Raw genomic sequence first — 13,365 nt, 5'->3', positions numbered from 1 at the left:
TTCTTATTGACATACAATATTATAATATTTCAACTCAGCTAAGTGTCAAATTATTATATATAGTAAGCATCGCATTGTTGTCTAAAAAGTGTCTAGGGAGAAGATCATGTTTCCAATTCAGATTTTTGCATTAACTCTTTGCGGTTGGGTGGTTAGTTTACTAACCACATTTTCTATAGTCTTTAAAACATAGTTTATTTGCATCTATTGCCATTTTGCTAAACAATTATATTTTTTAAAGTCATCGTTTATGTTTTTTTGCAAAACATTGCCGTCATGGTGCTCTGGTTAGATAAATATGTATATTCATTTGAAAATATTGTAAAAATCAGTTTTTTTAAGAGACTTTCACACATTCAATAAAAAAAAGCACAGAGTGTTTATTGTTCATCGAATTCAGTGTTACTTTGATATTTCCGTTGTTTGGTCAGAAAATTTAGAAACAAAATTTTTTATCATAGTTATTTTTAATGCAAACCCCCACGGTGGTTAGTAAACTAACCACTTCACTCCACAAAAAACCTTAGAATGGGGTGATTTTTTCATGTTTTGAATTATTTTTTCGTACTTTTTATAATAAACTAACCTTGATTATAGTAAAAATGCAATTGTTTTGATTTTAAACATATACACAAAAAGCCGTGGCTGAAAGAGTTAAAATGGTAATATTCTATTGCATTTCAGTTATTCAAACACTAGGCATTAAATATAAATAAAATTATTTAATAACTAAATTTAATATGAGTTTAATTAAAAATGAGAATATAAAAAATTCTATGTAATAAAAACCTTTAAAAAAGAATACAATTCAATTGTAAATATAATTAAAATTTAACACTAATTAATTCATTTTTTATTTGTAAATTTTGTTATAGCTATTTTTTGATAAAAATATATTTTTACTGAAATTTTATTTTGATTAAATATTTTGAAATTAATATTGTTTTATATAATTGTTTTTATAAAAAGTAAAGAGATTGTTTTCAAACGCGAATTCTTCTTTATTGATATCAATTTGATACATTGCGACAAGACTAGTTGATCTGCATTGCCATCTAGAAAGCTATATTTCTACAATGATCTTCAAACTAGAATATTCGAATTCTAGAGCTTTCAATGTTAATCATTAAGTGTTGCCACACTTACAAACAAAAGCTTTTATTCAATGTTGTTCAATGTTTCACAGCAATGTTTATAATACTCACAGATATGTATAAAATTTGAGAATCACTGCTGTTTGAGAGGCATTATACAACTTTAACCAGCCGTTAAATATTTAAATTCAACTGCAATTTCGTAACAACATGTATCGAAAATATCACTCCCAATTGCTGGCAGGGATATCAAACATTGTAGTACTTTATTAATGTCTTTATTTTAAGTAAGTATTTCAAATTCATAACTAAACACTACATACAAATTATTTTAACATTATAAACACTCCTGCAAACATAAACATTCATATACAGAACAGAATACATAAGTATTTGCGAGTGATTGTGCATGGATGTGTTTGCATATTTTCTACATCTTGTTTATGAATAAAATACAAAATGGAGTAAATATGTGTTGTTGGTATTAAAACTACAAATATTTGTTTAAATGTTGAATTAAAAACAAGTCTACAAAAACTACCAAACAAAGAAACTACCAAAAAGAATCTCCAAAACAAAGATATCTATGTATGGATGTGTAAAAGGATGTACATATGTATGTGGATGTGAATATCAAGTTATTTGTTTGTGTGTTAGAGTTATACAAGTTAAAAGAGTTAAAATATGCAAGTTATTTTGTAAAATACGCTGTGTTAACAATACAAAAGAGCAGCCAGCATTTTACTTGCAAAAGTACTGTGTTTGTTGTATGTATGAGTTAAAATCTACAAATTCTCATACACTCAAATATAGATATAAAACCACACTCACACACTAAAATACTTGAGAAAAACTGTATTTCATTGTTGTATTAGTTGTTGTTGTCGTTGCTACAGTTGTCTGAGTTGTGTTATTTTGGTTTGAAAAGGGTACAAATACAGACAAAATTCATGGACTAAAAGGATTTTGTTCTCCATGTTAAAAATATCCACTTAAAAAAAGATTTATGCATTTTTATTTGTTTTTGTTTTTTTTTCTGTTTCTCATTTTTATGTTTTACACAAAAACCCAACGAGAAATAACAAAACTAAATAAATAAATGAAAATATTTATACAAAAATAAAACTTGACTTTAATTCTTAAAAGAAATACTTTTATGAAAGAATATGGGTTACAGCTTTTGAAATATTTATTTTTTTTTTAATTCTTTTGTCTTTGGTTTATTAAAGCACACTTTGTTGCAGAAAAAGAGATTAAATCTAGACAAGTTAAAAAGTAAGTTTAATTACAATGCAAGTATTGTATTGTTAAAATGTTTATGATATCTAAAATAATATAATTATTTTTTTTTGGTTTTTAAAGATGGATTACTTGCTAACTTTCACCCAAAATTTTTAGCTTAAAAACAGCAACAAATTATATTAAAAGAATAACAAAAATGTCTAAAAGTTATTTTAGATTAATTTTGAATTATTGCATTTAAGGCAACGAATTTTAAAATATATCACCTATTCGATCTGTTAGATATTCAGCTAAAAACCTTGAAATAAATTATTCCTAATTCGCAATTTCTATAATCGTAATCAGTTTATTTTCAGTATTTTGTTTGGACTACAGATGGTGTAAGTAATTTTTATTGTTAACTAAATATTAATCTACATTTTTCGAATTTTAAACAAATCTGCTGAGATCTTCAATTGTTAAGTTTTTCAAAAACACTTAATCAGAAAAACTATATTTTTGTTCCAATTCAGTTTAGTTTGATTTAGTTCGTATATTATATGATTTGAAGAAATAAAGTGATTCCATAATTTAACTAATTGTAATGGATTTTTGTTAAAAAAAATAATTTTATAAAGAATTCTGAAGCCAAATGACTTCCATATATTTGATAATTTAATAATTAAGCCAATTCGTTAATTCTAACTAAATGTTTTGAATGAACAGTTAAGAAATCAAATTTATATTCATTTCGAATTTTTGAGCACAGAACCCCAGGATTCAGTTCTACCACTTTATACGAAATAAAATTAGAATAGTATTTAAATCACAAAAATTTAAAGAGTATTAAAAATGTTGGTGTATTTTTGTATATTTTATTATTGACATGTCTTATTAAGTAAAAAAATAATAATATATTTAAGGCCTTATTCATAATCAATTTGTAAATTTATTACAGGTTTATAAAACAAATTTTGTATGGAAATTCTGTTTTATAAACCTTTATAAAATTAAAAATTGATTATGAATAAGTGGTTTAAAATACTATTTCTTCTCCAATAATTTCCTCCTTTTTGCCAATACATATTAGGAGCCGCAGAACAAAAGGTACTTTTTCGAACATTTAAAATTTTTGGGAAATTGAGTTTTATTATTATTTTAAAAAACGGCATGAACCTGGAAATGGTGACAAGTTTCTTACTTATCAATAGATACAACTAACTGCTATAAGTCACCACATTAAATGTTGAGGATGTTTGATATAAAATCATTTTAATATCGGAAAAAGAACCTTTTGTTAAAAAATAATGAAAAAAGTGCTTTTTTTTAAACGATAATATTTAAATGAATGTTTTTAATCCTGATCTAATATATACATAAATTACACATTGAATTTAAATAATTTTTTTCGTTTTATACTGTTAAGCACAAATTTTTTCAGAACAAATTTACTTAGTAAAAAAATTAAAAAAATTTTGCTAACTTGATTGTTTTTAAAAGACCAACACAAATACATATTATAAAAATACAAAAAAAATTTTTTTTTAAAAAATGCAAAAAAGTACCTTTTTGTTTTTATATAATCCAACTATTGTTCTACCAGATGAGTTTTTAAGATTATAAAATGTATTTCTTTTAGATAAAAATTACTTACACAAAAATATTTTAAATCTTTTTAAAGCGTAACCTTTTACTAGCAAATAGTATCGTCTTAAATAAATGTATGTATGTTTGTGTTGCATTTAATCAAAACTTTAAATTTGCAATAGTAAAGCCTAAAAGTATGCTAAATAATAAGACCAATGTAACTTTAACTTTTTCGTATAAAGCTTTTTGTATAACAGTTTTATACTAAGTAAATTTATAAGTACTACTCTAATGCTCACATGCATATTTACAATCTAGTATATCCCAGGCAGCATTTGAAGACATTTTTGGATATATTCCAGTATTTTTGTACTCTTCTGCACGATTAAAACATCCATTGTTTTGTCGGAAGAAAATGGAATCCTAGCCACGACTCTTTTTTAAGAGTCTTTTTGTACTAGCATATATCAAGTTTAGTCGAAAAAGACCGAGTTTGGTGAATTGTCACAAAACAATCATCCAAATGCTGACTGGGTGTATACTTATACATATCTGATAGAATGTGTTTATAATACTATTACAACAGATTTTCTACTTTATGGATTCCAGGACTTTTTTCGTTTTATTTATTTTGTGTTCAGTTTTCTAAGAAAACGTACCTACATTCATATGCATACATATACAACTTATTTTACACAATATTGAAAAAAGGCATAAGTAGCACGTACATGTCTGTGTTTTTAAAAAACGAGTGTGTTTTTCTAAAAAAAAAATATAGAAAAAATCTTAAATATATGGAGGACTAGTAGCTACTTAATACCCAATAGAGCTGTTGCATTCCATTATATTTACATATATGTATGTATTTTCTCTATCAGCACCCCCAATATTGACATTTCAATGTGTTGCCTGGTTCCTCTATTAAAAGGTCTATTTCAATTGAGAGATGAAAAAGAAAGAATAAAACGTTAAAAGAACAACTTAGAAAACGGCATACATATGTATATTTAAAAAATTTATTGAATTGATTTGCCATTGAGTTTGCTTGTTCCTTTCACCCTTTCACTGGAGTACAGTGAGACAAAATTGCTGAAACATACTTCGATTCAAGGAAGAAATATTATTTTCAGATTGAAGTCAAATAAAATGATTCTAACTTTATCCTTTACATTGTGCATTAATTCAATTAACTTATTAATTAATGACTGCTTTTTTGCTGTGTTTTTTAAATTGTGTATTATTTAATTTTTTTCCTATTTTCATATTTTGTATATATTTATAAATTTTGAAATATTTTGCACTACAGTGGCACTTGACCATGCTAAAGTATATTTTTTCGACTGTCACTTAAATAAAAAAACACCTACACACATCACAAGGAGCAGATGAAGCAGTATATAAAATAACATTAGAAATTCTTGGCAATTTTTACAGCTGTAAGAATATTTCCATTGAAGAACTAAGTAAAATATGCTAAAAAGTGTTAAATGGGGATTATGTTATAACACACACAAACACTCATAAAAACGCTTACAGTTACACAAACGCGAATGAATATGTGTTCATGGTAGAGATTTGTAAGTTTTCTTTTACTTCCCAGCAGTTAAGCAAGTACTCGATGGATCCCTTAAACACAGTAATTTTCACTAATGTCTGATGACCACTTATTGCTGTCGTTTTTATGAGTAATTTGAACAAACTGGTTTTATATAAATTTTGTTGATATATCTAATTCTCATACAGTTTATTTTCATTTTGATAACTATACTGACATCTCATGTATCCTAGCGTGAAGTCAATTGTCACTTTAGTGTCTCTAAGTAACCAAGATAGTAGTCATTTTACCTACCAGAAGAAATAAGCTATTCGAATGCTGTCGGAGAAAGGTTTGTTTACAAGCATTCAGATATTGGACAGTCTATGAGATGTCTTTTTATCTGAATATTTGAGATAAATTTGCACCTGTATATGTTAAAATAATATGTTATGTAGTTGGTAAATAAACCAGTTACGAAACTAGTAAGAAATCTGACTCTATGTAACCGCTATGTGAATCCAATGCGTTGACTACTTTGGACCAGCTATAACTCAGTCTCATTGTAATATAGGTAGTTGTCACCTAAATGATACGTAAAATCACAAGTTCGGGACAGTCTTCTAGAACTGCTGAGTTTTTCAAGCATTTTTTTATTATTGTTATTTTCTCTAAGCATAATTTATGCCTTGTTTGCATATGTGGCTTAAATATATATATGAATGGATGCTGGTTCCAAAAAAAAAACAAAATAAAACAAAAATTTATTCAAATTTACTTGTTTTCTAGTCATGAACTCGACTGTGTGAGGTGAGAGTGTTGAAGCTGGAAAACGTTTGGTTTGTGCAACTTTAATTAATTCAATATTTGATTAATTATTTAAAATTTATTTGCATGCTCACATTGGTAAAAAATATTGTAAAATTTATTACTACCATATTTTAAAGGTAAATTTTTTGGTTGAACTTAACTGGCCAGCAGACTGGAATTTAATATTTATAGCGAACAGAATTTAACAGAATAATTCAAATGGTATATGCCAAACTAAAAAATCAGCCAATGGAAACTGATTTTAAATTAAAGGAATTTATAATAAAATTATGTTTTAATTTCCAGTATGGAAATTAATGGAGCAAATCCCTAAATAGACATGACATGAAATTAAATTTAATTTTGTAACAATTAATCACAAACACACAAAATTTCTTAGCATAAACTTTGACAGAAACTAAACATTTTATATTTTCTCTTCTTAATATTTGGTAAAATTGTTCCATAGCTAAAGCTTAATATGTAATCTAATACCTTGTGAAAGAGAAATTATTTTAGAAATTAGCTTTTATATGAATCCTTTGACCACAGCAATCTTAGATTATTTTCATCAATTTATCATATATCAAATTCCGTTTTAAGCATTATAACTTTAGAAACTACATACTCACAGAAGTCGACCTCCTCTTTCTCTCTATCAAACTAACTCTCCGTCTGTCTATGTCATAATAAGTGATTGATTAAAATAAACTTTTTGACATTTTATGACAAATAGTTAAACCCTATGTTTGGATATGAATATTAACATTACATACAAACAAACACAGCAGCCAAACAAACTGAAACTAATCTACAATCGAAAGGAAATCTATTCATAAATATTGAAAAGTTAATTTAGAAGACAAAAAAATAAAAAAAATAACGACTAAAAATGATTAATTAAAGCTAAAGTAACCAAAACGAAAATGGGAATTAAAAAGGATTTTTGCTTAGCTTTTTAGTTTTTAGCTTTAATTATAACTTGAAATGTTTTTCAAAATAGATATGTAGTTTGCTTAAAAGTAAGCTAATGAAATATCCTTAGGGGAAGGGACTCAACACAGAACTGGTATTGTGAGTGATTCGTTGTGGGTAGGGACCATTTCTAGTTTTTATGAAATGGATCAGTTAGTTTAACGTGACACATTTAGACCTAAACAAACTTATTTTTAAGTGATACATATTCACATGTTAAGTTTAAACAAATTGCCACAAATTTCCCTAAGTAATTATTTGCCCAATTCACAACCTAGTTGTATGTTGTACGTTGTATGTTTCAACTATTGTGGTTGTGAACACAAATTTCGCCAAGTCGTAAGCTTACCCTGCCAAGCCTTGACAATTCCAAACGAAGATGATAAAAAAAACATTCCAAAATCTATCAATATGTAAAATTAATAATGAAAGCGAACTAATGTGTGCATTGTGTAAAAAATGCAAACAATTGACAAATATTTAAAACAAATTATCGTTTTTCATAAATTAACTAAATTTACTGATTTCAGTGTTAGCGTTTGCCTGTTATTTTGCACTAAAATATTTAAATTTTTTTGTTTATGTTTAAATATGAACTTTTGGCAACACTTAAATTTTCATACAACATTCGAAAAACATATGTAAAAATGTTGAAGGTGTTGTACAAAACATTTATATAGAAATTATCAACAACATTTGTACAACTATTGTACATTCAGACGACTTACAACTCATACGACTGTACAACGTCAGTTGTGAATTGAACAATTATGTTGCTACTATTATTTTTGAAAATTCTGCATTAAGTTTTCATACGCATTTAAATGTTTAATATTTCTTTAAACATTTAATTGAATTGTGTGATTTCTCTAATATATGTTCCAAGTTATTGAAATATTTGTTTGGTCAGCTTTATATTTAAGCAGACATATTTTCGGTGGTTCCAATGTCTAAAATTGTTCTCCGTCATATAAAAATCAAATGCTGAACATTTTAGTACAATCAATCGGCTGTTGCATACTTTATTTGAAGTTTCGTGGCAATATTTAGTAACGAAATCGCATAAGTGCAAAATAAATCAACACTTGTATGCAAGTATATACATACATATGTATATACTATGGTGGACTTATTTTGCTCTTTTTCAAAGCTCCCAAGGTCCAAAACTGTTCTCCAAAAAGTGCAAAGGAAGGGCCACCCTGATGTATGAATAAATTTGGTCTAAATTTCGAAATTTTCTTTCTTAGAATAAAAATAATTTGCTGATTATTTTTACAAAGAGTTATAAAAACCATAAAAACATAGTATATCTTTCTAAACTCATATACATACACACGCACGCACACAACTACATGTAGAATAATAAAAAAAAAGAGATAAATCGAATGGTGTTTAAGTATGAAAGGGAGAAAATATGAGAGAAGTTGAATGTGTTAATGTTTTTGTGTGTTGTCGGTGTAAGTGTGAGGAGAATACATTTGAAATGTATCATTGGCTTGTACAAGTCTAAGCCACAAGGACAATCAGCAATTGTAATACAAGGATAATCAGGATAAACACAAATTGTAGTCGGTTGCTATTACTGTCGCCATTGCTGTTGCTCATGATGTTGCTCTTGTTGTTGCTGGTTACATAGACAACAACCACATTATTATCCATTTTGCTCATACAATACTGAGAAACACAGACATGCATATACATAAGTATACATACATTCATACTTATTTAATCTTATGCTCATACATACGCAAAATACTAAAAGTCAAATTATTTTTGATCTACTACTTTATGAATGGTTACACCACATGCTCGTACTACAGCAGACTACAGCACGAAGCTACATGCTACAGCCATTATCACTACCACATCTGTTGAAAGGCTAAAGGCTGTATGTAACGTTTGTATGTATGTCGTTTTGGCCAAGTTAAGAATTTTGTTAATAGGCATTATTACTTTTCTTCTCCTTATGCTTGTTATTAAGGGCCTTAGGTGATTTATTTAAAGGCACTTGAGTTGGAACGTATTAAAACACATACTCTCAAACATTCACACATACAAACGTACATTTATTAACAGCTATTTACCAGCAGTTAGTTGTTGTAAGTAAGTGGCAGCAAAAGCAACAGTAACGGCACCATCATCATCATCGTCATTGTCCTTATTAAATGTCAATTTAATTTATCTAATGCTGACTTTGTAAAATTCTTCTAAAATACCCTGTTAATAAAGTTGTCTTGGCCTCTTTAATACAAAAGCAAGAAAAATATTACCAAAGAAGAAACATGTAATATAAAGAATTATCTGCATCAGTCTCAACAGCAATAGCAACAATAACAAATACAAAAGATTGCCCTTGGTTACCAAAAATATAAAATGAATTGAAATGTATATCTTATATATAGATTGATACTACTACTATTTATATACGTACTTATAAATAAATGAATAAATAAATAAATAAATAAATATAAAAAGTTATCCATTATTAGTTATAGAATTTATTTAGAAACTTACCTAAATGTTGGTCAACACGTTTTTTGGGCTTTTGCACTGATGCATAGGGATCACTGCAGTAATCTTGTCTAGATGGATTTTGGCTATTACGTAAATTATGATATTCATCACCGTGTTGGCTGGGTGTTGCTGTCAGCTGTGGATAGGGTGCATAGTCGTCTACGCCACCATAACCTCCGTGTGTCAATGGATCATAGCCGTAGGTGGGCTGCTGCTCAACATAATTGTTGTGAGACACTGGCATCATATTCTGTTGATTACCTGCGGCGCCTGACATTTTCACCTGCCACAAAGAGTCCTGTGAATTGACACTGCCACCATTGTTGGAGTTCGAATAGTTGTTTTCAATGTAACCCATATTTACCCCTGCACAAAATGAAATACAACAAAAACATAATTAATTAATTAATTAATTTTGGATATTTTCTGTATGAATTTTTTAAATTGTTGTTCTTTTTATTATCAAACTTTATTTTTTTTTAGAAATTAAGTTGAAATAGTTTCAAAAATATTGTTTTTATTATTTATGTAGTTTCCTTTAAAAGTATTACTTTAATTTATTTATTTATTCAAACATTAATAATATGTTCACTGATTTAAATTTATTGTTGTTTTTGCTTTTCTGCAGTTTCATTACTACAATTACATAGATAATTTTCCTATAAAGCTGTTGTTTTTTAGATAATTTTTTTAGTTTGAAATAATTAAAATGAGAAGTGAAAAGTTTTCTTCTTTGCCAAAGCAAATGAAAGTTTTCAACAATTATAACAGATGCTTTTGAATTAATAAGAGAGTTTAACAAGAATAAATGTACTTCCTTACATTTATAGATTTTCCTTAAGTTATAATTTGAAACAAAAAATAGAAAACAGTCATAAAGTAAAAACGTGCCAATATGAAGAATAAAATATAATTTGTAGAATCCAAAAGAAAATAGAAAAACTAATAAAACTGAATATAAAATCTGTGAGGATGTAGACATCTTGTTATTGTCACTCTACTTCGAGGAATATGTAATTAGATTTATAAAGGGCTTTTATTTTACCTATTCTTGTCTTTTACAAATACTTGGTATGTTGTAAAATTTTGTTTGTAGAGTGACACAATAGTTGTGTGTTTATTTCATAAATAATTGATATTAAATTGTCGTATTAATTTGTTTTAATGACATTTCTACAATCATTTTATTAATTAATTGAAATTTATTGAAGTATTGTAGTAAAAAACAAACATAAATGGAGAGAGAATAAATTTGCATTAAATTTTTAATATACAAAAGTAACTTCTAACATTTCCCCTTCTTTTCAATAAACGGATTTTTTAGAACTCCTAAAAGTAGGCTACATTTCACAAACAACTTTACTACACACATACAAAAACGCTGTTTTCAATTAGTTAAATAGATTTTGTTATATTTTTCACTACTAAAACTTTTATTTTAGTAATAAATGTATTTAATATTTTTCCGGTTGTTTGTTTTCGTGTTTTTTTTTTAAATTATATTGTGTTGTTTTACACATTTCGCCGGTAATCATTTTATTATTTGCCTTAACAAATATAAAAAATTAAAGAAAAATATAAACAATGTTATATTGCGGTTTCGTCTTTTGTTTTTTTATAATTTTACATTTACATATAATAAAAACATAAAAAATATATAAAATGTCATAAGGTTTTGTTTATGTACTTTACTATGAATACTACACGCATACACAAATACATACATTTTCAAACTTAGCCTCGCAATGTTTGTCACTTGCCTCGATCCCATAGAAATGGCTGCTGGTTGATACTTTGTAAATGCCACCACTCCACTTCAGTCATCACACTACTGTTACAACCCTGTACTACGCCAACAACTACTGATACTACTGTGCACACAAACATCCATGTTTGTATGGAAATGTGTGCAATTTTTGCCTTTAATTTTAATACTACAATTGTAAGTATGTAAGTAAATGAGTTTTTGCATTTCGCTGTTGGCATTGTAATTTAATTAAAAAGCATTTTTGCACACATATTTTTAACAAAAAAAATCTTACATGTGAAATTGTACATAAACATTTACACCAGTTCTTTGAAACCATCAATCATGTGTCAAGTGAATTTCAGAAAATTTACGATTTTTGTTCACAGTAAAAACATTTCAAATAAAGCCTATTATAAAAATAAACTTTGAAAACAATAAAATGTTTAGTTATTTTTTCGCACAAACTTTTCTTCAATATACAATACATATAAATTTTGATCTGAATTATAGACACTTTAACATTTTGTCAATTGCAAATTCTGTACAGTTCACATCTCGATGACAAGATTTAATTTCTTTAAAGTTCTGTGTCATAATTCTGGCAAAAAGTTAAGTGGAAGAATGTAAAAAAAAACGAAAAATACTCTCATACAAATATTTTTACGCTTTTACAGAAAGAAAATAAAAAATGTTTCATAACTGTTTATTATGCTAAACAGGTATAAAAAGCTACACATACATATTTTTGTTATTTTTCTTGCGATTTTTTTTGTTTTTCTTAAATACAATTTTATTTTCTTAACAAGAGTTTTTTGTTTCTTCATTGTAAAACATGTTTTCATAATTTATTATGAAAAAATTTTGAAGTACATACATACAAGTAAAAAAAATTAAATCATAACTGGAAGAGGTGTTTATAACAAGTTGTGTGAATGTTTACTAATCGAAATGCCTTTATTTGAATGGATGCATGTGAGAATGTGTTGTGGTACCTTGCAGGCCGTGTAACTAGCCGATGCTGCATCACGATTATCTAATGAATTTAATAGCGAATGGTGTACGAAAAATGGGAAAGTGTTTATTTTAAACTCGCAGCAGACCAGAGGATTATCTGGTGCTGTTGGGACTTTTTCTGTCTGTTTCATTGGTGTGGTTCCTTATCTTTCTAGGTACTGTTGCCGACTCAACAGAGCCATTAATTAATAGCGATTTAAATTGGCAATGTATTGGAGTGGTGGTGTTTAGTTTAGCTCGAGCTCTTTAGCATGGTACTTGATTATTGATCTATGCAGTAATTGTACGAAGAGTTGCCAATTGTGTATTCCCAGCAAGTCACATAATGGCGCTGATGCATTGTTCCATCAAGTGTTAACATCACTGTGGTGTTTGGATTGAAAAAGTTACTAGTAATAACGATCTCAATAAGATCTAATAAAATTAGTATCTCCTGCCTAAGTAGCGATATAACTTGGAAAAAGTTGGCAAATTGTTACCTTTAAAACTGCTGGATAGTTATTTATTACATATAGGTACCTAAATACATGTAATACATACATTTATTAGAGTATTAGTTGAACTTTATATGGCGTGTTGACATATAAATTTATTTGTTACACCCTATTATTGAACAAGTAAGCACAGTGAGTAGTAATATATAAGTACATATGAAAGTATGTATAATAAAAACTTTAAAAGTTGATTATTTATTATTTTGTGTTTGGTTTGGTTCGATGTAAATTTGTTGACTAATCAAGCTATTATACACACTATATTAAGAAAATGCTCGACTTAATAGTATAAGTATGCTTATACACATGCTAGTGACTGTTAAATCACAACCACCACATATTTTAATAATTTCAATGTTGAATTTTATATTC

The 13,365-nt window shown here is 27.3% G+C and overlaps 1 protein-coding gene across 1 annotated transcript in view; it reads right to left on the bottom strand.

Annotated features, from left to right (window-relative positions):
• Positions 1-13,365, bottom strand: part of ed (echinoid) — a 253,649-nt gene that overhangs the window by 12,230 nt on the left and 228,054 nt on the right. Inside the window, exon 8 of the mRNA XM_065502357.1 lies at positions 9,736-10,101. Within this exon, the coding sequence (XP_065358429.1) occupies positions 9,736-10,101 (366 nt within the window). The remainder of the gene's footprint in view (positions 1-9,735; positions 10,102-13,365) is intronic.

Source organism: Calliphora vicina, chromosome 2 (genome assembly GCF_958450345.1).
Source record: "Calliphora vicina chromosome 2, idCalVici1.1, whole genome shotgun sequence".
Classification (NCBI taxonomy): Eukaryota; Metazoa; Arthropoda; class Insecta; order Diptera; family Calliphoridae; genus Calliphora; species Calliphora vicina.
The sequence above is the reverse complement of the archived record's forward strand: the minus strand, read 5'-3'. Positions and strand labels throughout refer to the sequence as shown.